Below are 27,198 nucleotides of genomic sequence, written 5' to 3'. Positions count from 1 at the left end.
TACGATTCCCCTCTTGGGAATACACTCAAGAGAAATGAAAACACATCCCACACAAAATTCTGTACATGAATGTGCATAGCAGTATAATTAAGAGCCAAAATGTGTAAACAACTCACATGTCCACCAACTGATGAACTGATACACAAAATATCCATACAATGGAATATCATTAAGCAATAAAAAGGAATGAAGTACTAATACATGTTACAACATAATGTGAAAACGTGAAATGCGGCTTCCCTGGTGGCGCAGTGGTTCAGAGTCCGCCTGCTGATGCAGGGGACACGGGTTCGTGCCCCGGTCCGGGAAGATCCCACATGCCGCGGAGCGGCTGGGCCCGTGAGCCATGGCCGCTGAGCCTGTGTGTCCGGAGCCTGTGCTCCGCAACGGGAGAGGCCACATCAGTGAGAGGCCTGCATACCACAAAAAAAAAAAAACGTGACATGAAAGAGGTCGGTCACACAGAAGGCCACATATTGTATGATTCTATTTATATTTAAATGTCCAGAAAAGGCAAATCTACAGAGACAGAGAGTAGATTAGTGTTGGGCAGGGACTGCAGGGAGGGAGGCAATGGGGAGTGACTGCTAGTGAGTATGGGATTTCTTTGGTGGAGGACAAAATGTTCTAAAGTATGACTGCAGTGACAGTTGTCCACAGTGTTCACAGTTGTACACTGTGAACATACTAAATGCCACTGACTTGCACACTTTAAATGAGTGAATAGTGTAGTATGTGAATTTTATACCAATAAGGATGTTATTTAAAAAAAGAATGTCCTGTACTTCCCTGGTTGCGCAGTGGTTGAGAGTCCACCTGCCAATGCAGGGGACACGGGTTTGATCCCTAGTCTGGGAAGATCCCACGTGTCGTGGAGCAACTAAGCCCACGAGCCACAACTACTGAGCCCGCGCACCTAGAGGCCGTGCTCTGCAACAAGAGAAGCCACTGCAGTGAGAAGCCCACGCACCGCAACGAAGACTCAAAGCAGCCAAAGAAAAGAAAAGAAAACAAACAAACAAAAAAACCCAATGTGTTAAAAAGAAAAAAAAGAATATCCCTTTCTTGGCACACTACCCTGTTATTACACTATGCCAATAATATTCCTAATAACAGTAGAAGAGAGTTTCTTCAAACACTCTGACTTGCTATTTCTATTTAAAAGCCAAAATCGTATCAATATAGATTTTTTCCTTCTAAGATTCAATCATTAGAATTACATTACATCCATATGCACTATGCACACTCAGCACTATGTCATTAATCATAATAGAATAGTAACAGCAATCATACTAGTACAATGACTATAAGATAATGCTTAATTTGTAAAAGAAAATTAAACCAAAAACTTCGATCACAATCTATTACCAACTATTTCAACATTCCTTCAAATCTTTATGCAAGGAGATCTTATATTTATAATCATGCTGCGTACACAACTTTCCCCATCTATTTCACTATTTAACAATTTTGAATAAATATGGAACAGTCTATTCATGGTTTATCCTCATATATATTTAGTTAGCTGGACAAACTAGCATAAAAATCTCAAGTTACAGATTTTATACTTTAGGTCATAATATTTCTAGAAATTAATTTTTAAGACCATTCACTTGTTAAAAAAAAACAAAAAACATCTGAAATCTGCTTTACATGCTCTTTTAACTAATGATGATTTTATAATCAAATCATTAAATTGGGAAAAAAAGAAACACATAGACACACACTCCCCAAAGAAGTGAGGAAAGGATAAAAAAGGCAACAGACAGAAAGTCTAAAGTAGAAAAATTGACTCACAAGATGATTCACAAGCATTTCCTGGATATTTTGTCCAAAAAAACTCTTCTGACTAAAGTGGAAACTTGTTTGGCTGCAATACATCATTCTACTATTATGATTAATGCCACAGTGCCAAATATTTGAGCATGTGGCATATGGACAAGAGAAACCTCATATGTGTTGATTTAAATACTGCTGCATTTTGGCCCATAACTGTTTAGTTCATATTGAAAAGGAATTGTAAAGTTCTATTTAGTTTCTTCTAACTTCTAGAATTCTAGTTGTTGAAGTGTAAGAACTGAACCAATTTAGGAAGCCCACCAACAATTTTAACTAATTACATGATATTGCAAAAAGTGAAGACAAAAGCTAGGCTTTTGAAGAAAATAAAGGGAATAAGTTTTGTGCATGTTGACATAAAATTAAATCAATATTATTAACAAAGTATAAAGTTGGTTAACACCAATTTTAGAGTCCCAAGGAAGTCCTATAGCTCCTATCAAAACTCAAATAAAAGGTACACGATAAAAAAAATTTCCATTTGGGAACATCTAAATTGCAGATCCTTTACTCCTACTGACAAATAACGTAAGAAGACAAAGCAACATAAAGATGAAATACAATTAGGGATGCCAAAAGGACTGTAAGTTAAAACCAGAATTTACCACACTAATTTATTATATACATTTTCTTCCCAAACTTAACCAACATGTTGAGCATCTACATGTGAAACTCTATGGTACGCAACTTCATATACACACATATAACACGTGATTATTCCTCTACCAAAAAAAAAGGTAGGAAAAAGAACAAATCTAATAAACAATTTTGTTCTTTTTTACCCAATGTTATTGCCAATGCCCTAGTCCCTCATAACTCATCTGAAATATTAAAAAAAATTTCGGTTGACATCCCTCTAAGTCCCAAGCCTCCAACTCCTACCACTTCCTCAATTCCATCCCATTTTGGCTTCAAGTGATTTTGTTTTTCTAAAATTTTCGTCATATAATTTTCCTATTCAATAAATAACGTATAAGAATTCTTCACTATATACTGCTAAAGTTAGGGGCAATTTTTTCAGGCAGGGCAAGGTGAAGAGGCAATAATAAGGAATTCAGCTAAGAAATATCTGCCTTAGACATTCTATCAGTTAAGAGACTTCCTTAGATTAATAAATGCCTTTTAAAAATGTAAACATCTACCAGAAAGGTCAGAATTATCCTTCATTCAAATTTACACATTAACACCCCCGTTTTGAGAAACAAGAAAAAGGGAATTTGAGAGTGCAGCATGAGACAGTTGGTCCCTGTAAGCCCAAAGACAGACAAAAGAGAAGGACACTAACATAAAGACTAACCTATATATCCTAGGAGAGAAGGGTAGGGAACTGAAAATCCATATCTAGGCATACAAAGCCCTCTATAATGTCCAGTTCTCTTTCCCGTCTCCTACCAACACACTCATCCCATTTTACTTTTATAAGCATTTCATTCATTTTACTGAGTATTTATTATGTGCCAATCATTGAGCTAAGATCAGGGCTACAAAGATGATGATAAAGAATATTACTTTTCATGAAGAGGTTGTACTGAGAGAAGAGGGTAACAAATAACGCACTAAAAATACTGTAATGAAAGTGTACACCAACCAAGTACTACAAGGTCATAGTAGAATGAACCACCATCTGGCCTTTCGGTTGGAACCACCATCTTCCAATAATTCACCAAAATGACCAACACAAAGGGAAGGAGGAGGGGTACTTGCTATATGTTCTCTAGGTCTTTTAGAAAACACGGAGTTGTTCCTTTGGCCACATACATGCGAATCAAGAAGAAAGTGATATTGTAGATGTCAAGCGAATGGGCACTGTTCCATAAGCAATGCCCCACAAATGTTACCATGGCAAAACTGGAGGAGTCTACAGTGTTACCTAGCACAATGTTGGCATCGTTGTAAACAAACAAGTTAAGGGCAAGATTCTTGCCAAGAGAATTAATGTGCCTATCAAGCACATTAAGCACTCTAAGAGCCAAGACAGCTTTCTGAAATGTGTGAAGGAAAACGATCAGAAAAAGAAGGAAGCCAAAGAGAAAGGTACTTGGGTTCAGCTGAAGCGCCAGCCTGCTCCACCCAGAGAAGCACACTTCATGAGAACCAGTGGAAAGGAGCCTGAACTGTTGGAACCCATTACCTATGAATTCATGGCATGATGGGCGTAAAGAAAACAAAAGACCTGGACTGTACATATGTTTCTCTTAATTGAGTAGAAGTGTTGTGTCCCTTCTCCCAAAGAAATATTTAAAGCACATTTTAACTGTGTCCGAATTCAGTGGGTGATGTCTTTACTTTTCAAATTTAGTTGTTTTTCTTCCTGAAAGATGTGAGGTAATTTGTCGTGCAATATACTCCACCGGTTAATAAACTGCCAAATATTATTTGTAAAAAAGAAAAAGAAAAAAAGAACGAACTACTATCTGACTATGGAGCTCAAAAGGTTTGTCTTGAAAAATAATAGAAGTTTGCTCTAGGTAAGGGCAGAGAAGGCATTCCAGGTAGGAGTTGCAGAATATGAAAAAAGATAAAGGTTAGGGCCAAACTAAGAAAGGTATGCTATACTAAATTTGGGATATTATTCTGTAGGCAATAGGGAGCTGAATACATTTTAAAGTAGGGGAGTGATATAATCAGATTTCTTATTTAAAAGAATAACTACGCCAGAAGTATGGATACTTATCGAGAATGGGGAGAGAAAGAAATGTTAGGGGAGACCAATTTGAAGATCATTACAATAGTCTAGATAACAAATAAGGGTCTGAAACCAAGGTGGTAGCAGTATGGATGGAGAGAGGCCAAATTAGGGAATAATTTCTGAAACAGAAGCAATAGGACTTGATAACCAACAGGAGGAAAAGGAAGGTCTAGTTTGGGAATTTAGGTAGAGGAAAAGAATATAGTAGTATGAGCGGAGTGTGGGGATGGGGATTGAGAGAATAAGTTGTTTTGACCTGTGTTTGAAGCACTTTATAGATATTCAGGTGTCAAGTCTGAAGCTCAGGAAAGAGGTGGAGGCTACAGCAAGATTAGGAAGTCATGTACTCACAGATGGTAGCTTACTGTAGTACCTGACCAGAACCTCCCCCTTAAGCCTGGCTTAGGCTCACTAAACCTGGTTCTTCTCAATTGCTGTACCTTTATTACTGCTGCCTCATCCTTAGAAAAAAAAAAAGTGTTCTCTTTATTACATGATCTGCAGTTCTACCAACTGTTTAGATTAGCCCAATTCCTTTCCTTCTTGCTTTACAAATATTTCTTAATGACTATCAGGTCAGGATTCTGGAGTGCTGGTCTCACCTTTGCTATTAGAAATGTTGTTGAGTAAGTCTCTCAACCTTTCTGGATTTCAGCTACAAAAAAGGTATCAGGAAAAAAAAAACAAAAAGGCATCAGATTAGTTGATATTTTAAGATTCCTCCACTTGTAATACTCCACAACTTGCTTCCTGACCTCAGAAAGAACTCTTTATTACATGTTAATTATAACACTCATATGATGGCTTTCTTTTATATGTTTTTAAAAAGTCTCTTAGCGCTCATTCACGTCATATTTCTTATGTGTCTTATCTCTTCTTCTACTAAATTACAAATTTCTTGACAGCAATGAATCTACGTTTTAAATGAAGGCTCTTAATAATAATACTTACTGAGTAAGAAAAGGCTGGGGTATTTGATAGTACAAACTAAAAGGCTAAGTTGAACATCATTGTTTTCTAAATATTTTGTCCATAAGTCATTTTTTTTTTAAAACCCTCCTTTGTGGTATACATCACGTCATAAATTCCTTTTCTGTTCCTGTATTATCTAAACCACATCCATATCCATAGTATTTGGGGGAGGTGAAAGAAGCTTATTGAAAGCAGATTGATAAATCTTTATATATCATACATACTTGTTCCTATAAAAGAGTAGGGAACAGTTAGGAGTTGAGGATCAGGAGAACAGAAGGCATGAAACCATGACAACCACCATCATCTTAAAGGGAACATCACGAAAGGGGTAAATAAGGTGGAGGTGGGGTGGGGAGAAAAAAGAAAGCACCGATAAATATTACCTAATAGCAAAGGAAAAAATGCTCAGTCTGATTTCAAGAGCACATAAAAATGACCTGCACCTTTTCTATTATCACAGAGAAAACATATGAATTTATGTTATAATGGAAAAATTTCAAGGCTGTTTGTAGATTTTTCCCATCATCACACCTCTGAAGTATAGTCAATTTCAAAGCAAATTACCATCTGTTCTTGGTCAAACTGTTAGACATTATCATTGCTATTTAGATATACAAGATAAACATAATTTCTAAAGCAAAGACAAATACCAAAAGCAAAAGATCTCTGAATTCTTACCTGTTCACTCTCCTAGGACACTTGTCTGGTTTAATATCTACCTCATAGAGGTAGACATCAATCTTTGGAATTTCAACTTGAAAACAGTTAGCCAGCAACTTAATGGGTTTGCCCATGGTGCCATAGCCAGGTCTTCTGGGCACCATGAGTAGGGGCTGGGCCCCAACGGGTCCTGCCAGGGAAGGGGAAAAAAAAGAGAGACACACTCTTACAAGCTGCATTTAATAATCTTGTCAACCAGAGTAAGTTAGAATTTTAAGTACAGCTGATAATGCTTGAAGCCTAGTGCTGAAAGATGACATGGTTTCTAACACCAATTTCTTTCACCCCACTTTACTTTCCTCATTAAAACAAACATACAAAGAAACAAAAACTGGGTACCTCTGGAAAATTGTTTTGGAAGGGGTAGAAAGGAGCACACAAACCCAGGTGAGCATAAACAAAGCACAAATCGTATCTAAAATGTATGCAACCAATAGCAAAGTAAACTTAAAGAAGGGTAAGAGCAGATGAACAAAATAAAAACAATATACAATAAAAAGGAACAACAAACTCAATTATTTGAAAAGATAACTAAAATTGATAAATTCCAGTGACTTTTATAACAGAAGAAAAAAAGGCTTAAATGACCAATATAAACAGAAAAAAAAGTTATCAGTATCACTACAGATACAGAAGACATTACAAACATTGTTAATAAATTTGAAAGTATGATGAAATAGACTAAGTCCTAGAAAGATACAGCTTACTGGTACACAAAAGCGTATAAAATTTGAAAAGTTCTCTTTTCAAATAAAATAAAATGTAAAATGGTGCAGCTGTTTTGGAAAACAGTACAGTGGTTCCTCAAAACATTAAAAATAGAATTACCATACGATCTAGTAGATCCATGATCTACTTCTGGGTATAAACCCAAAAGAATTGAAAGCAGGGTATTGAAAAGATAATTATACACCTATGCTCATAGCAGTACTATTCACAATAGACGAAAGGTGGAAGCAACCCAAGTGTCCACTGACGCATGAATGGATAAAGAAAATCTGGTATAACCTATAATGGGACATCAATCAGCCTTAAAAAGGAAGGAAATCCTGACACATGCTACAACATAGATGAACCTTGTAGAGGTCATGCTAAGTGAAATAAGCCAGTCACAAAAAGACACTGTATGATTCCACTTATTAATACCTAGAGTAGTCATATTCATAGAGACAAAGTAGAAGGGCGGTTGCCAGGGGCTGGGGGAAAAGGTAGAAAAAGGAATTGTTGCTTAATGAGTATAGTTTCAGTTTTGCAAAATGAAAAGGGTTCTGGCGATTGGTTGCACAACAATGTGTATGTACTTAACTACTACTAAATTGTACACTTAAAAATTGCTAAGATAGCAAATTTAATGTTATATATATTTTATCACAGTTAAGAAAAAAACAAACCGTAGGTGATATCTAGCATTAAGTTTTTGAAGCTCAAAATGTTGTAGCTTTGTTAAACAAAATTCAAACAATAAATTCAGTTAGTAAATATTATCTAAATAAATGTACATTTAAAATATCTGAAAAGTCCTGTAACTATCTGAAAAAATTAAGTCCACAATTAAAAATATTCACACACATGCACACACTAAAAAATTCCAGATCCAGATGACTTCACTAGAGAAATATACCAAACATTTAAGGAAAGAAATAATACTAATCTTAAACAAATTCTTCCAGAGAATAGGAAAAAAGATAATTAACAACTTTTCTTCACTGTGGATCAACGTATATTGAAGTGCCACCTGCATCACTTATTTTTAAATTTTGTTTTCATATATTTGTAAGATCTTTTCTGAGGGCATAATCTTTCCTGCTATCCTAAACTGAGATAGGTAATAATGAGTAATTCTAGACTAGGTCATAGTTCTGGCTCTGCCATTTATCTAACCACTTGACCTTTGTTAAATATTAATAGCCCTGAAATTCTATTTCCTGATCTATAAAATGGAAATAATACCTAATCTGCCTCTTTCTTATGAATCCTGTCAGGATAAAATCAGAACATGAACAACAGATAAAATTTATCAAGCTCTTACCAAACCTTGCAATAATTTTTTTTTAACTATTGAAGTATAGTTGATTTACATTGTTGTGTTTAATTTCTGCTGTACAGCAAAGTGACTCAGTTATACATATATATTCTTTTTCATATTCTTTTCCAATGTGGTTTATCACAGGATATTGAATATAGTTCCCTGTGCTATACAGTAGGACCTTGTTGTTTATCCATCTGATATATAATAGTTTACATCTGCTAATCCCAAACTCCAAGTCCTTCCCTCCCCAACCCAGCCTCTCCCTTGGCAACCACAAATCTGTTCTGTCTGTAGTCTGTTTGTCTTTCATAGATATGTTCATTTGTGTTGTACTTTAGATTCCACATATAAGTGATATTATATAGTATAGTCTTTCTCTTTCTGACTTACTTTGCTTAGTATGATAATCTCTAGGTCCATCCATGTTGTTGCAAATGGCATTATTTCATTCTTTTTAATGGCTGAGTAATATTCCATTCTGTACATATACCACATCTTCTTTATCCATTCATCTGTTGATGGACATTTAGGCTGTTTCCATGTCTTGGCTATTGTAAATAGTGCTGCTATGAACATAGGGGTGCATGTATCTTTTCGAATTACAGTTTTGTCTGAGTATATGCCCAGGAGTGGGATTGCTGGATCATATGACAACTCTATTTTTAGTTTTTTGAGGAACCTCCATACTGTTTTCCATAGTAACTGTACCAATTTACATTCCCACCAACAGTGTAGGAGGGTTCCTTTTTCTCCACACACCCTCCAGCATTTATTATTTGTAAATTTGATGATGGTCATTCTGACTGGTGTGAGGTGATACCTCACTGTAGTTTTTTTTTTTTTTTTTGGCGGTACGTGGGCCTCTCACTGTTGTGGCCTCTCCTGTTGCGGAGCACAGGCTCCAGACTTGCAGGCCCAGCGGCCACGGCTCATGGGCCCAGCCGCTCTGCGGCATGTGGGATCTTCCCGGACCGGGGCACGAGCCCATGTCCCCTGCATCGGCAGGCGGACTCTCAACTACTGCGCCACCAGGGAAGCCCTCTCACTGTAGTTTTGATTTTCATTTTTCTAATAATTAGCGATGTGGAACATCTTTTCATGTTCCTGTTGGCCATCTTTATGTCTTCTTTGTAGAAATGTCTATTTAGGTCTTCTGCCCACCTTTTTTAATGGGTTTTTTTGTCATTGAATTGTAGGAGCTGTTTGTATATTTTGGAAATTAAGCCCTGTCGGTCGCATCACTTGTAAATATTTTTCTCCCAGTCCGTAGGATGCCTTTGCATTTTGTTTATGGTTTCCTTTGCTGTGCAAAACCTTATAAGTTTGATTATAAATCATACCAACGTTTTCTTAGGTCAGTCTCCCAAGGCAATAGAAATAAAAGCAAAAATAAACAAATGGAACCCCAAACTTCATAATGATTTTATAGATGAGGAAAACTGAAATGATTTGCCTAAAATTTCATAGCTAGTAAGTAGCAGAACTGGGATTGGAACCCATTCTGCTCTGCTCTCTATTGTGTTCCACTGATATATTTGTTTATCCTTTTGTCAATAATACACTGTCTCGATTATGATATTTTACAGTAAGTTTTGAAATCAGGTACTGTCAATCAGTTCTCTGACTTTAATCTCCTTTAATATCATGTAGCTGTTCTGGGTATTTTGCCTTTCCCTATAAACTTTACAATCAGTTTGTCAATATCCACAAAATAACTTGCTGGGATTTTGCTTGGAATTGTGCTAAGTATATAAATCAAGTTGAGAAGAGCTGACATCTTTATACTGAGTCTTCCTATCCATGTATAATAAAATATCTCTATTTATTTAGATTTTCTTTGATTTCTTTGATTTTTTTAAACCAGAGTTTTGTAGTTTTCCTCACATAGATCTCGTACGTATTTTGTTAGATTTATACCTAAGTATTTCTTTCTTTTCTTTTTTTGGTGCTAACGTATAAGGCTACAATAATTGCGACAGTGTGGGGTTTTGTCAAAGAATAGAAAAATACATCAGAGGAATACACAGCCCCAAAATTGAACCACAAGTCAACTGATCTTTGACAAAGGAGCAAAGGCAATTCAACGGAAAAAGGAGTCTTTTCAAGCAATGGTGCTGATAAACAAGTGGATGGATATCCACATGCTAAAGGGGAAAAAAAAAAAAAGAATCTGGACACAGACTTAAAACATTTTTCAAAAATTAACTCAGGGGGTACTTCCCTGGTGGCGCAGTGGTTAAGAATCCGCCTGCCAATGCAGGGGACACGGGTTTGATCCCTGGTCTGGGAAGATCCCACATGCCTCGGAACAACTAAGCCCGTGTGCCACAACTACTGAGCCCACGTGTCACAACTACTGAAACCCGCACGCCTAGAGCCCGTGCTCAACAACGGAAGCCACCGCAACGAGAAGCTTGCACAAAGAGTAGCCCCTGCTCGCCACAACTAGAGAAAGCCCATGCTCAGCAAAGAAGACCCAACGCAGCCCAAAAATAAATAAATAAATTTATAAAAATAAAATAAAGGGAAATAGTCTCCCAACTAGTGGTTGTGATACAGAATGTCTGATTTTCAGTAACCTATTCTTAATTATTCCATCCTCTTAAGAAGGCATTTTGCTTCATCTTATCCAGATTTTTTAGTTTTCTTTAGTGGAAGTTCTGAGCCTAATAAAATAATCTGTCTACTCCACACGGAGAAAATTCTATAGCTATTTAACTACCTGCATTTTCTTACAAATTGAGTGACCTGAGGACAGAGTTTATGAGTGACTCATATTTCTATCCCTAATACTAAAGAGCACATCATATTAAGTCCCTTGTTCTGATTCCACGATTACAAAGCAACCTTCTGATTACTGTCTGTATACCCATATAGATGGCCGGAGGGAGATAAGTCGCTGACTAGTCAACATGAATCTTCTTTATGCTCTGGAAATAGTATTTTTCTTTGTAAATAATTAAATTGGCATTATGACTTATATATTAGTTTCTTGTGAACTTGGTTAGCATCAATCGGTCCCTCAAGGTGATGATCAGCTCTGGATGCCTGGCAAAACCAAGCATCAGGATCTGCAAAGCTAGGGACCAGACTGTGGAGCACAGTGACCCTCTGTCACACTACCTCATAAATTTGTTTGAGTAATCTGAATCCCTTCCATTACATTTTCAAGTTTCACAGTAGCAAACACACTGTATATAAAATGTTATATTCTGTTCCCACTTAACATAGCCTCATAAGCATATCTGTATTACTAAGGTCTTCATATTCATAATTTTAATGGTTATGTAATAATACATTAAGTTGATGAAGTAAAACTGACCAGGTTCCACTCAAGAATATTTAGCTTGCTTCCAATGTTTCACTATTATAAATAGTGAAACATAAGCAGTTGTAGTGGATATTCACAGGATTGTATGCTAAACACAACCCCACCCTTTTCCTCCACCTACTGGCTATTCTCTTGAAAACTACACACACTCTCACGTACTACATGAATACCAGCAACTGATATGTTCTTACGTGAAGCTGACACCACAACTGACTCATCTAGGGATGGACACCAGAACCAAGAGAAAGTAATAAGCCTTTTCCCTGGGAATTTTTTTTGGTTTTAACTTGGGACCTAAACAACAATCAGGTATTTCCTCTTCAGGGACTAAAGCTGTGAGATATAATAGCTGTTGGAGATCAGGTGTTCTGATGTGTAGAAAAAGCCAATCAACAGTGAGAGAAAATGGAAGCTACAAGTAGAGAGCTACAAATTGAGAGAAATCAAAATAAGAGATGGAGTAGTCTGATACCATGAGTTACTAGTTCCACCTGCTCCAGATGCAAGCTCAGCTACAAACCGGTTCTTCCTATTGCTTGCTATTCAACCTGCCTTGCGTTCCATGAGCCAATAAACCCCTTTTGCTTAAATTAGTTTCTGTTGGATTGCTGTTATCTGCAACTAAAACTCTTAACTGATAAAAGGAGTAATTATATTAATTACTTCAACTGAAGTATGGTCTCAAACCTGAGTTCAAATTCCAGATCTAATGACCAGGGGAAAGTCACAGCCTCTAAGACTCAGTTGCCTATTATTATTATTATTTTCACTTATATGTGGGATCTTTTTTTTTTTTAACATCTTTATTGGAGTATAACTGCTGTACAATGGTGTGTTAGTTTCTGCTTTATAACAAAGTGAATCAGCTATATGTACACATATATCCCCATATCTCCTCCCTCTTGCGTCTCCCTCCCACCCTCCCTATCCCACCCCTCCAGGTGGTCACAAAGCACCGAGCTGATCTCCCTGTGCTATGCGGCTGCTTCCCACTAGCCATCTATTTTACGTTTGGTAGTGTATTTTTTAAAATGATATTTAGACTGCACAACACAATGATTTGACATACCTGTGCACTGTGAAAAGATTCTCCCCATCAAGTTAATTAACTCATTCATCACTCTACATATTCACCTTTTTTGGGGGATGAGGGGGGACTTAGAACATTTAAGTTCTACTCTCTCAGCAAATTTCAATTATACAGCAGAGTATTATCAACTATAGTCACTGTGTGATACATTGGATCCTCAGACCTTATTTATTTTATAGCTCAAAGTTTGTACCCTTGTACCAACTTTTCCCTATTTCCCCCACTCCCTGGCAACCATTTTTCTACTGTTTCTCAGTTTGACTTTTTTTTTAGATTCCACATATAAGTGACACCATGTAGTATTTGTCTTTGTCTTATTATACTTAGCATAGTGCCCTCCAGGCTCATCCATGTTGTCAGAAATAACAGGATTCCCTTCTTTTTTTAAGGCTAAGTAATATTCCACTATGTGCATGTGTGTGTGTGTGTGTGTGTGTGTGTGTGTGTGTGTGTGTGTGTGTGTGTGTACACACATATCACATTTTCTTGATTCATTCATCCGCTGATGGATACTTAAGATAGTCTCCATACCCTGGCTACTGTGAATGCTGCAATGAACATTAGAGTACAGATATCTCTTCAAGATAATGGTTTCGTTTCCTTCGGATATATACCCAGAAGTGGGATTGCTGGAATATATGGTAGCCCTATTCTTTTTTTTTTTTTAAATATTGGAGTATAGTTGATTAACAATGTTGTGTTAGCTTCACGTGAACAGTAAAGTGATTCAGTTATACATATACATGTGTCTATTTCTTTCAAATTCTTTCCCCATCTAGGTTATTACAGAATATTGTGCAGAGTTCCCTGTGCTATACAGTAGGTCCTTGTTGGTTATCTATTTTAAATACAGCGGTGGGTACATGTCAATCCCAAACTCCCAATCTATCTCTCCCCTCCACCCTTCCCCCCTGGTAAAGGAACATATGGTGGCTCTATTTTTAATTTCTTGAGGAACCTCCATACAGTTTTCCATCATGGCCGTACCAATTTATGTTCCCACCAACAGTGTATAAGGCTTCTCTTTTCTCCACACTCTCAACAGCATTTATCATCTTGTCTTTTTGATAAAAGTCATCCTAACAGGTATGAGGTTATATCTCACTGTGGTTTTGATTTGCATTTCCATGATGACTGGTGATGCTGAGCACCTTTTATGTACCAGTTGTGTGTTAGCTTCACGTGAACAGTAAAGTGATTCAGTTATACATATACATGTGTCTATTTCTTTCAAATTCTTTCCCCATCTAGGTTATTACAGAATATTGTGCAGAGTTCCCTGTGCTATACAGTAGGTCCTTGTTGGTTATCTATTTTAAATACAGCGGTGGGTACATGTCAATCCCAAACTCCCAATCTATCTCTCCCCTCCACCCTTCCCCCCTGGTAAAGGAACATATGGTGGCTCTATTTTTAATTTCTTGAGGAACCTCCATACAGTTTTCCATCATGGCCGTACCAATTTATGTTCCCACCAACAGTGTATAAGGCTTCTCTTTTCTCCACACTCTCAACAGCATTTATCATCTTGTCTTTTTGATAAAAGTCATCCTAACAGGTATGAGGTTATATCTCACTGTGGTTTTGATTTGCATTTCCATGATGACTGGTGATGCTGAGCACCTTTTATGTACCAGTTGGCCATTTGTATGTCTTCTTTGGAAAAATGTCTATTCAGGTCCTTTGCCCATTTTATTTTTTTAATAAATTTATCTATCTATCTATCTATTTATTTATGGCTGCATTGGGTCTTCATTGTTGGGTCCTCGTTGCTGTGCAGGCTTTCTCTAGTTGCTGCGAGCGGGGGCTACTCTTCGTTGCGGTGAGCGGGCTTCTCATTGCAGTGGCTTCTCTTGTTGCAGAGCTCAGGCTCTAGGCGCGTGGGCTTTAGTAGTTGTGGCACGCGGGCTCAGTAATTGTGGTTCGCGGGCCCTAGAGCGCAGGCTCAGTGGTTGTGGTGCACAGGCTTAGCTGCTCCGCCCTTTGCCCATTTTTTAACTGAGTTGGTTTTTTTTGCTACTGAGTTATAAGAGTTTCTTGTATATTTTGGATACTAACCCCATATCAGGTATGTGGTTTGCAAATATTTTCTCCCATTCTATAAGTTTCTTTTTAATTTTGTCAATGGTTTCCTTTGCTGAGCAGAAGCTTTTTAATTTGATGGAGTCTCACCTCTTTATTTTTGCTTTTGTTGCCTTTGCTTTTGCTATTAAATTTTAAAAATCATTGCCAAGACCAATGTCAAGGAGCTCATGTGCTGTTTTCTTCTAGTTTTATGGTTTCAGGTCTTCTGTTAAAGTCTTTGATCCATTTTAATTTCTATACATGGTATAAGTTGGGGTCTAGTTTCATTCTTTTGCATATGGCTATCCAGTTTACCCAACACCATTTATTGAAGAGACTATCCTTTACCCACTGTATAGTCTTTGCTCCTTTGTCAAAAACTAACTGACCATACATGCATGGGTTTATTTCTGGGCTCACATTGATCTATGTGCCTATTCTTATGCCAATACCACACTGTTTTGACATAACTTTATAAAATAGTTTGAAATCAGGAAGTTTTCTTTGTTCATACTTCTCAAGACTGCTTTGGCTATTGGGGGTCTTTTGTGGTTCCACATAAATTTTAGGATTGTTTTTTCTATTTCTGTAGAAAATGCCATTGCAATTTCTTTCTTTTTTTTTTTTTTTGGCCATTGCAATTTTGATAGGGACTGCACTGAATCTGTAGATCACTTTGAGTAGTGTGGACATTTAAACAATATTAATTCTTCCAATACATGAGCACAGGATATCCTTCCATATATTTGTGTCTTCTTTGATTGCTTTCATCAATGTCTTATCGTTTTCAATGTGTAGATCTTTGACTTTCTTTTTCTTTTTTGGCAGTCTGCGGGCCTCTCACTGTTGTGGCCTCTCCCATTGCAGAGCACAGGCTCTGGACGCGCGGGCTCATTGGCCATGGCTCACGGGCCCAGCTGCTCCGCGGCATGTGGGATCTTCCCGGACCGGGGCACGAACCCGTGTCCCCTGCATTGGCAGGCGGACTCTCAACCACTGTGCCACCAGGTAAGCCCCTAGATCTTTGACTTTCTTGGTTAAATTTATTCATAAGCATTTTATTGTTTTTGATGCTACCATAAATGGGACTTCTAAAAAATTTATCCTTTTGATATTTAGTTGTTAGTGTATAGAAATGCAGTAGATTTTGGCTTTTTTGTTATAAATTTATTTATTTATTTGGCTGCATCGGGTCTTAGTTGCGGCATGCAGGATCTTCGTTGAGGCATGTGGGATCTTTCGTTGTGCTGCATGGGCTTCTCTAGTTGTGGCACGCAGGCTCCAGAGCATGCGGACTCAGCAGTTGCAGCACGTGGGCTCTCTAGTTGTGGCACATGGGCTCTAAAGCGCACGGACTCAGTAGTTGCGGCGCGCGGGCTCAGGTGCCCCACGGTATGTGGGATCTTAGTTCCCCGACCAGGGATCAAACCTGCGTCCTCTGCACTGGAAGGTGGATTCTTAACCACTGGACCACCAGGGAAGTCCAGAAATGCAATAGATTTTGTATATTGATTTTGTATCCCGCAACTCTACTAAATTCATTTATTACTTCTAATAGTTTTTCATGCAGTCTTTAGGGTTTTCTATATATAATAGCATGTCATCTGCAAACAGAGACAATTTTACTCCTTCCATTCCAATTCAGATGCCTTTTCTTTCTTTTTCCTGCCTAACTGTTCTGGCTAGGACTTCCAGCACTATTTGAATAAAAGTGTTGAGAGGAGGCTTCTTGTCTTGCTCCTGATCTCAGAGGAAAAGCTTTCAGCTTTTCACCACTGAGTATGATACTAGCTGTGGGCTTTGTCATATATGGCCTCTGTTATGTTGAGGTACATTCAGTTACCTTATTTTAAAAATGAGATAAAATGACCTATACATTCTAGATGTGCCTGGCACAGAAGCCATTAAAAAAAGTAGTAGCTCTTCAATAAATATTAATATAAATAAACAGCTACAACATTTCACACAACTATGCTAAGTGAATTTCTCTGCATCAAGCATCTACTGTTTTATTTGGGGGAGCTACAGAGGGAAAGTGGCATATAGAATTTTTTCCTTCAGATAAATTTCAGAAAGAGACCTACCAGGTCAAAGGATAGGAACAGAAACATGTTTCTGACTCTTGGTATTTACTACCAAACTGGCATATAAATGCATTACTATCACCAGATTTCTCTCCTATGCCCTCTCTAGCATTAGGCATTACAATTTTAAAAAACCTTTTATGTGTTTAAAAAAATAACTTTCTGCTGTTTTATTTACATGAGATGACTATCAGGATTGGCTTAATAATAATGCTTCATTTTTCTATAACCCCCATTCTCTTCTGAAATTCACTGCCCCCATAGACAATTTTTTAAAAATCAAAAACATAAAAAGTCATTTATCTATTCTATTTATTGAACAATTATTATGTTCGAGGTTTTATAGATACATGGATTAATTAATAAGTCAGTTACTTTGCTTAAGTAGTTCACAATATACTCGGGGATAACCCAAAATTACAACAACAATAACAGCTAACATGTATTGAGTATTACATATCTGATATACATTTGGTGATTTCTTACAACATAACTTTTGAGGCAGGTACTATATTATACTGAGGAAACTGAAGCACAAGGAGATTAAAAAACATGTTCACAGAAAGTGGCAAAGCTAGGATTTGCAAACAGGTAGTCTGATTTCAGAGCCTGGGCTTTTAATCAGTACACTATACTACTACAAACTAACACGTGCTGAAAATCTATCATTCATTGACTCGTAAATGTGTTCAGATATTTACTGTAGGGCTTCCCTGGTGGCGCAGTGGTTGAGAGTCTGCTTGCCGATGCAGGGGACGTGGGTTCGTGCCCCGGTCCGGGAAGATCCCACATGCCGCGAAGCGGCTGGGCCTGTGAGCCATGGCCACTGAGCCTGCGCGTACGGAGCCTGTGCTCCGCAACAGGAGAGGCCACAACAGTGAGAGGCCCGCGTATCACAAAAAACAAACAAACAAAAAAAACCCCACAAATATTTACTGTATCCTAAGTGCGAAACACTGTTCAAGTGAATAATAATTTTAATAATAACAATAAAGACCTGGTCCTCATGAAGGTTTTATAGGGGTGTGGGGCAGATTATATTGTATTTCTTTTTTGCCGATTAGGTAGTAATAACTGCTATAAAACAATAAGATAGGTTAGGGTTTCCCTGGTGGCACAGTGGTTAAGAATCCACCTGCCAATGCAGGGGACACGGGTTCGAGCCCTGCTCTGGGAAGATCCCACATGCCGCGGAGCAACTAAGCCTGTGCGCCACAACTACTGAGCCTGCGCTCTAGAGCCCGCGAGCCACAACTACTGAAGCCCATGCACCCAGAGCCCGTGCTCTTCAACAAGAGAAGCCATCCAATGAGAAGCACGGGCACCGCAATGAAGAGTAGCCCCCACTCGCCGCTTAGTCCGCGCACAGCAACAAAGACCCAATGCAGCCCAAAATAAAAATAAATAAATAAATTTATTTTTAAAAAAATAAGATAGGTTACGGGGATAGAAAATGTGTGTGTGTGTGGGGGGTAGTTAGCCATATTAGATAGGTTTGTCTAAGAAGACCTCTTTGAAAAGGTGACAAGTAGGCATAAAACAGAAGTGAAAGAAAAAGTCATGTAGACAGCTGAAAGAACATTCCAGGCAAGGAAAAATCAAGTATAAAGGAAAAAGCAGAAGTTTGCTTGGTGTTTGATGAACAGCAAGGAGACCACTGTGCCTGGAGCAGAGAGAACGGTAGGAGATGAGGTCAGAAAGATGCTGGGAGATCAGATCTTATAGGATTTGCAAGCCATGATGAGGTCTTTGGCTTTTATTCTGAGACATGAGAAACCAACAAAGGGTTCTGAATCAAGAAGCATTATGATCTGACTTAAACTTTTTTTAAACAATCACTCTAGCTGCTGTATGAAAAATTATATGTAAAAGTACAAGCAGGGAGACCAGTTAGTGGGCTAGTCGACTTTCCACGCAAAAGATAATGTTGGCTAGGGCAGGGGTGGTAGCAGCTATGGGAATGAGGTCAATGTGGAAAATATTTAGATGGTAGACCTAATGGGAACTGCTAATGGATTAGGTGTGGGGTATGAGAGAAAAGAGTTCTCAAAGCTTTTTGGTCTAAGCAACTAAAAGAATTGGAAATGCACTTACTGAGACAGGAAAGACTCAGGAATAACAGAAAGCTTTGAGAAGAAATCAAGAGGATTTTTAGGACATGTTAACGTCAAGGTTTCTGTACAAGTAGGCATCTAGTAGGTAGTTAGATGGGTGTGGAGTTCAAGGGAGAGGTCCAGGCTGGAAATGTAGCTATGAGTGCCCTTGGCATATTAGTGATATTTGAAACCACTGGACCAGAGGAGATCACCCTGACTGTGGCAGGATACAGAAGAATACTAATAAGCTCTGGGAAACTCCCAATGTTTAGAGATTGGGGAGATGAAGATGAAACAGCAAGGAAGCAGAAAAGTGATAGCCAATAAGGTTGGAGGAGGACCTGGAGAATGTGGTGGCCAGGAAGCCAAGTGGAAAAGGAATGTCTAGAAGGAAGCAAAGTAATCAAATGAAGTTGAAGAGACAAATAAAATTAAGATTTGGGAACTGACCACTGGGTTTAACAAATTCTTTGTTGACTTAGATAAAAGCAATTTCAGTGAAGTTCTAGGGACAAAAACCTGGCTGCAGTAAGTTCAAAAGGAATACCCTGGGGTTCCCTGGTGGCGCAGTGGTTGAGAGTCCACCTGCCGATGCAGGGAACACGGGTTCGTGCCCCTGTCCGGGAGGATCCCACGTGCCGCGGAGCGGCTGGGCCCGTGAGCCATGGCCGCTGAGCCTGTGCGTCCGGACAGCACGGGATGGGGGTTCGATCCCTGGTTGGATGGGGAACTAAGATCCCACATGCCTTGAATCTGATCAAGCTTTTTGGTCCTAGCAGTTTACAGTAAATTTAGAGAAACACGTTAAATTACACCATGAAGATGGAACCAGCAAAATCCAGACTGTGAGAAAGTCTAAAAGGACAAACAATCCATAAATTGTAGGGGGAAAGAGGATAGAAAACTTACAAATTAAGAGGCACTTAAAAGACGTATCAATCATTCACAATGTGGGAAACTTATCTGGATCCTGACTCAAAAATGAAATAAATTTTAAAAAGGCAAATTGTTTAAAAAAAAAAAGAATAATATCTGAGACAAGTTGAAATTTGAATACTGATTGAATATTTGATATAAAGGGTTATACTATTATTTTATGCTGTGATAATGGTACTGTGGCTTATTTAAAGAGTCCATAACTTTTTTTTTTTTGGCTTCGCCTTGCAAGGTTCCCCAACCAGGGATTGAACCCGCTCCCCCTGCAGTGAAAGCATGGAGTCTTAACCACTGGACCACCAGGGAAGTCCCCCATATCTCTTATAGATGTACTTAGTAGATATTTATAAATAAAATATTATTATGTCTAGAATATGCTTCAAAAAATACAGGGGAGGGGAAAGTAGAACGGACATGACTGGACATGGGCGATGGGTACCTGGGAGTTTATTATACAGTTCTGCATATACATCCTCAATTTTCTATAATAAAATGTCTTAAAAATTAGGAAGAGAGGAATGTCATTTCCTTTGCATACTGAATCTCTTTACTATACCATTATACAGATAAGGAAACTAAGATTAAGGAAGATTAAAAGCACTGCCCCAAGTCACAATTAATTTTTTTAATAGACTTTATTTTTTAGAGCAGTTGTGGGTTCACAGCAAAACTGAGCAGAAGGTAGAGATTGCCCATATGCCTCCTGCCCCCACATATGCACAGCCTCCCCGAATATCAACATCCCCACACCAGAGTGGTACATTTGTTACAATCGATGAACCTACAATGACACATCGTTACCATGTTAATTTGAGAGCCAGGATTTGTTTCCAAAACCCATGCTTTCTACACTATATTCCACTGACGATTTTTTTCTCCACTATTGTTATTTTCCCTCATGCTTTTTATATAAACTGGTAAAAACCAAAATTCTGTTTCATGAATAAGCAATGTAACAGAACTCTACTGTAACTGACCATAAAATCATCAAATTTAAGTATACAAAATATTTTAATGTAAATTACTGGAAGAAATAATTCTGTCAATACAACAAATTATACTTCCAGAGAGGCATATTTTAGTTATTTAACAAATACATATATTGCCCACTAGAGTTGAAAATGTAATTACACAGAAATAAAAAGCACTATCTGGCATTTCTACTTCAAACTTTTCTTTTAGTAGCTACAGCAAGTACTGGCTAATAACAACTAACCATGTTAAACTTCAAACAAAAAACCATACATTTTCAAAGCATATGTGCGTGTTGTTCACTGACCTAACAATCTAACGTGTACACGTGTACTAGTGAGTCCAAAGCTAAATTATAGTCTATAGTAAATGTGATTGATGAAAATAAGCAATGAAGAAATAAGAATCAACTACAGCACTACTATAGCCTATTACCAAATTGTGGATTTTCACTGGGAACTTTTGCTTTGATATTCATGGGATACCTCGTTTCAACCATTCTACTTCTAGGAATTTATCCTAAAGCAATCACCGGATCACTATACAAAGATGTATATATTAGGATAATTACCAAAGTTTTAGTTATAATTTTATAAAAAACTGGAAAGAAATCTAATCCACCATCAATGACACTAATTAATAATATAAAATTAAACGTGGGAATTCCCTGGCAGTCCAGTGGTTAGAACTTCGCACTTTCACTGCCAAGGGCCTGGGTTCAATCCCTGCTCTGAGAACTAAGATCCCACAAGCCACGCAGTGCAGCAAAAAAATAAATAAATAAAATAAAAAATTTAAATGCTATGTACTCAGTAAAAATTATTATGTTGCTATATTGCTACATAGATATAAGTAATGATAAGGAAAAATATCCATGATACAATATTGAGTAGAAAAAGCAGGTTAAAAACAATATGATGACAGATGGACGCTTGAGAAGATATACAAGAAAAATTTGCAATGGTTTTATCTGGAGAATGGGATCATATTATTGTCATTTCTATTTTAGACTTTCCTTTACTGTTTGCTTTTTTTTTTTTTTTTTTTTACTGTTTGCTTTTTAAAAAATAATAAACATGCATTTTTACAACCAGGAAAAAATTTTTATTTTTGTTTTGAAAAAATAAATGTGTTGACCTCAAAATCTGACATAATTAAATGCCTCTGTTTACTAGTTAAGTCCACAAGGCTAACTAGTAAACATCAGCATGAGATTTCAGTAACTTCTTATCTACTAAGTCTACGTATTCATTCAGTGAACCTGTATGAACACAATGCACTTTTAACAGATTACATTTATTATATTCACTGTAGCTAAATAATCACTCTAGAACATTCGACTGTTGGGGGTTAAATTTCTCAGATGCACTATGGGGAACCATTATTTCAAAGCCATTTTTCTCCCTGGAAAACAAGTAGCCCACGCACTATGGAAATGCCTTGTGATTTATTTTATAATTAAAGTTTGGGTAGCTTTTGAAAAACTTTGATCACCCAAGCAAAAATTTAGAAAAATTTTGAGTAATTTTAGAGAATGCCACTTTTATGTTAAATACCCAGATAGAGAGCAAGTCCTAATTTAGAAGCTATAAGTTTCTTCAAACAAACAAAAAAAAGGACTTCACTGCTAAGACATAAGCCTATTTTGCAATCTATTCTTCAACCTTTTTTAAAATTCAGAGATATATTAATGAACTTCTGTTGTTAGATTTAGAAATCAGTTAAAATATCAAATATTGGTAATGACTCAAAAATTGTATTATGTTAAGCCTACAACCGAGAACACTTTCTTGCAAAAATGAAGAATATAAAAATATCCCATGACTATATCCTACAGATATCTTCTGATTTCTCAAGAACCTGATAATTTAGAAACAACAGAGGAATAACTGGCTGATTTAAAACAAAGAATTCTTCCAGATTATTTCATTAAACTAACATTCCAGACTAATGTACATAATTTATTGCAACCAAACCACAGAGAGCCCACATTTAAGATACAAGAGAAAGCATCAGTTGTGTAACAAGATTTTGCTAAATCTCAGCAGTCTTTTTTTTTTTTAAAGCAATGGGTAGCCAAAGAAAATCATTAATATTAAAAACACAGATAAAGGCAGAAAACTATAGAAACTCCAAATACAGAAAGGCTGTTCATGTATCCTAACAGCATAACCACTATGGTTGAAAAACCACACAATATTCTTTCTCACATCTGTTTTGTTAATGAGCCAAGAATGAGGGTCTATTGAGTATCCTAGACAACTGAATTAGAAGCAGGAATGTCTGGTGAATGCTGTTCATCACAACAAACCGAGACTAAACAGGTTTGGAAAGAATACTATTCTTAAATAAATTATCTTTTTAGCTTTACCTTCCTGAAAACAGATCACTTGCCTTTTCCTCCCATCCATTAAAACAAAAGAAAACCAAACCACACATAAATTACTTAAGATCCTAGTTTTAAGTATTATAAGAGGAAAAAAATTTTTTAGATTAACGAAATATAATATTTAATTCATCTTTCAGGTAGACCCTCAATTATTTTAAGACTATGGAAACCAGTGTGAAAAAAGATGGTTGTGATATAAAGCAATGTAGTATTCAATTAGAATCTAACAGTTTATGACAATTTGGCAAGAATTCTATCTCGAGCCAGGGTTTTTCCATATACAACATAGAACTTTTCCTGGAAATGTCCCCTTTACAGGGCCTCTGGCCTCTTTGCATACTTTCAGACCAGGCCTACAGAACCAAACAAATGCAATGTTCCCACTGGATAATATAAATTAATTCTAAATTATCAACCTATTACATAAAATTCTCTGAAAGAGCAAACGTAGCACTTAGAAACTGTTTCATTCATTTTAACCACTTTCCTAAATTACTTCATTAAAAAATTTTTTTTAATTAATACATTTATTAGCTTGGAAATTGGTTTAAAACTTTAAAGAGTGGTTATATCAGGGTGATGAAATCAAGGATAATTTTTTGAAGTCTTCATCATGTTAATCGAATTATGTTTAAGGGTTTCATAGATGTTCTTTTTCCCGCTTTACTTTCAAGTCTTTGTTTAGAAGAAAAACGTTGTTTCTTGCCTCCTTTACAGTTTTCCCCCAGGGCTTTCCATCACTGTCAGAGAAATTAAATTCTAAAACAAATATCAAAATAATCTTGCACATTTTTATAAGTCCCAATGCCAGTCAACAGCAATAAATACTAGAGAAAAAGTTAAAATGGTCACTCCAGAGCAGCACTAGCTAAAAGTTAAGCGACAACAAAGTAGAATAAACCTTTTCCATGTTTATAATTCATGCCCTCTAGACAGAACAGCATTTTATCTTCTTCAAGACAAAAATCTACAAGTGAGAAAAATCTATATAACAATAAAAACATTTCCCAAGGGATTAAAGAAATACTAAACTGAAAACCTAATGGCATTACATATTTTAGTACTTTGAATCCACAACTTTTATCCACCTCATTCAAATTGAGCTTCCACACATCCTTTGGAACTTGTTCTCAAATAACTTTTCTTGATTTTTATTATTAAAGAAGCACAGAGTCCTAAAACAACTACATTCAAACAGGAATTCAAGAATATAACTAAGAAACATAGTCTATTCACTTTTGCAAGGCTGTATAAGACATCTACCAAACATGTCAAATCACTTTGCATTATTATTAATTTAAGGTAATAGAAAATGTTTTTCTTCCATTGGTAGGTAAGTACAATTCCTTCTGCCCTTTAACAGTAGTCTGACTTTACCTAAAAATACAGACTAGAATAGTACAGTCCTAAAAGATAGCTACGCAGGAGAACTGATATCTTAATGAATGTTTCTGCTTCTTTTATTCCCACTTTATTTGGAATGAAAATATATATACTCTTAGTCCAGCTGTAATTAAAGCATAAAAAAATAGGGTTTCATCAGAAGTTCCCCTAACTAAGGATTCATAGGCACAGATGCTAAACTACTGATTATTATTATTTAAAAACCAATTGTGCCTGCCAGCTTTTTGGTTAAATCAGAGTTAACACAGTACTAAATCACTACATTGTACAGGACATCCTTAAAAGATCACTTAAAATATTACATGCAAAAGGGAAGAATAGACAAATATTAACTTTTAGTGAAGAACGATTTGCCAAGGAACAATTATATAGAATTTGTATCTCTAATCCTCTAATGTAAATAAATTTAAGTTTTCTATGTATCCACCTAACAATTAGAATTTAAAATATTTTGCCATAAGATGATTCCTGAGAATCTCCACACAAAAGAAAAACTTAGAACAAAACTGGAGAGCCAAGATCCAACACTGACTCAATAGACTATCAGAGAAAATACGCATCTAAAATTTTTTAAACCAAAATATGTATCTGTCAAATTCTTGATTTTAGACTTAGTTGCACATTTTTCCCAATTATGCTTTCGATTTCACTTGCAGCATAACAATTACACGTCTCAGGAAGAATGAAAATTTTGGTTTTGATGATGACAATCTTAAGTCAAATTACACTTTATCTTCATCATTAAATTACAGTCAATCATGTATAAACTGCACTGAAGAATAAACTTTGTGTTTCACGATGTCCAAGCATATGGCTGACAAATCTAACTATACCTCCTCAGATGTGAGGACAGTTAAATAGGTATATATTTCAGCAACGGCTCATGCAAAAAGAAGTAAAACTTATCTATAGCTCAAGAATTCTTAGGAGCATTTACTGAATCGTACTTGGTGAGTTGGACCCCTTGGCTAGGCAGTTTGACTTCAGAAGTATTTTCTAAGATGTTGCCCATATATATTTGGGAATAATTTCACATGAAAAACGCAAAAAAGAAAAGAACCTTAAAAATTTTTGGAAATATCTTTAAAATTTTAGGATAAGTAGTTAAGTGTTTAACTTTCATGTTTGTTTTCCAGGCTCAACAACAGAACAGTTATGTAAAAATCAGGTATAGCTCCCAAATCATCACATTCCCTAAACAGTGTATTAGAAAACTGGAAAACAAAAGCAACATAGTTTCGGAAACCTACAAATCAATGATAAACAAACGAGAGTCTAAAGCTCTTCACAATCTAGACAAACCTTTCTCTTTTTAAGGAGACATGAAAAAAAAAAAAGAGCATGCAAAAGAGACACGGTAAAAATTGATTAGAGAAAATTCCATATAATAAAACTTGTAATAAACCCTTCTCCCCAGCCCACCTCTACAATTCCTAAGGGCTTTCTGCATCTATTTGACAATTATACTCCTTAACGTAGTCAACAAAATCTTTAATATCATTATGTCACTGGCTTCTTTCATATAAGTTTTTCTTATCTCATATTTAGGTGCCTCTCAAATTGGCAAAATGAGATGTGAATTTCAGGGACTTGTGGTATTATTAGTAAGAAGACACCCGCCGCTTAATATTTTCATAATTAAGTTATAAAACTGTGACTGGCTGGATGAAGCATACTTCCAAATTTAACATACCAAATATGATCATTTGGAAAGCAAATCGTTATGTAACACCTACTTTATGTCCTTCAATTAATTACAGACCGTAACAAGTGCTTTTTCTTTTTTTAAAATAAGTACTGCCCATGATGCAATTTTTTCTCAAGACTGTCATTTTTTTCCCAAGGAGAGAAGCAGTTTTCTTAAATTCCAAATTTCCAAGAATATGACAGCCGATTCTCTAGGGAATATAGAATGAAAACATACATATATAGTCAGCAATTTTAAGATCTACCTCCTCACATCAGCAGTGATCCAGGCTGATATGACATTTCCAAGATCCTCAGGAACTATTATATGTACCATGCTGCCACAAACATAGATGAGAACTCGGGGATGGAAGTAATTCCATCTTGCATTTGACGTTGCACTAATACCTGTTTCAAACTTAATTCTCATCTGTTATCTTAATGCATCTTCACAACTACAGAAGGGAGATACATAAGGGAGAAGGCTGGCCACCCAGTGCCTCTACGGGACACACTACCCGATTAAAGAATACACACCCCGTTGTATCTTCAACTGGAGTAACAAAAAAGATGGCAAACCCTTCTAGACTCCGGGGAAAAAAGAGTAATATGGCCTAGGGATCCCCAAACTTCAACCCTTTGAGCAGTCTCTTCCCCGCAGTGTCATCGCCTACTCCGTGGCTCCAGGGAACTGCGGCGGGTCTGCGGGGAGGCGGAGGAAGGGCCGGGCGGGGGACCGAAGGGGGAAGGCGCTCACCTCGCGCACCTGGGCCGGGGCGCGGGGAGCGACGATGCTCTGCGGTTACCCCCAACGGACGGACCAGCAGCTCTGACTCACTCACCTGCGGAGCCGATTTCCATTCATGGAGCTGGGGGGAATGCTTCCAGCGAGAA

At 37.0% G+C, this 27,198-nt stretch overlaps 1 protein-coding gene and 1 pseudogene across 1 annotated transcript in view; one reads left to right on the top strand and one right to left on the bottom strand.

The window, feature by feature from the left end:
* The window catches only part of AGO3 (argonaute RISC catalytic component 3), a 119,082-nt gene extending 91,884 nt beyond the window's left edge, over positions 1 to 27,198 (bottom strand). Inside the window, exons 1-2 of the mRNA XM_024738807.1 lie at positions 27,147 to 27,198; positions 6,182 to 6,353 (exon numbers count right to left, since the gene is read on the bottom strand). Coding sequence (XP_024594575.1) covers positions 6,182 to 6,353; positions 27,147 to 27,165 — 191 coding nt within the window. The 5' untranslated portion in view covers positions 27,166 to 27,198. The remainder of the gene's footprint in view (positions 1 to 6,181; positions 6,354 to 27,146) is intronic.
* LOC112395549 (60S ribosomal protein L21 pseudogene) lies at positions 3,505 to 3,989 on the top strand (annotated as a pseudogene).

This window comes from Neophocaena asiaeorientalis, unplaced genomic scaffold (genome assembly GCF_003031525.2).
Source record: "Neophocaena asiaeorientalis asiaeorientalis breed wild unplaced genomic scaffold, Neophocaena_asiaeorientalis_V1.1 scaffold106, whole genome shotgun sequence".
Lineage (NCBI taxonomy): Eukaryota > Metazoa > Chordata > Mammalia > Artiodactyla > Phocoenidae > Neophocaena > Neophocaena asiaeorientalis.
The sequence above is the reverse complement of the archived record's forward strand: the minus strand, read 5'-3'. Positions and strand labels throughout refer to the sequence as shown.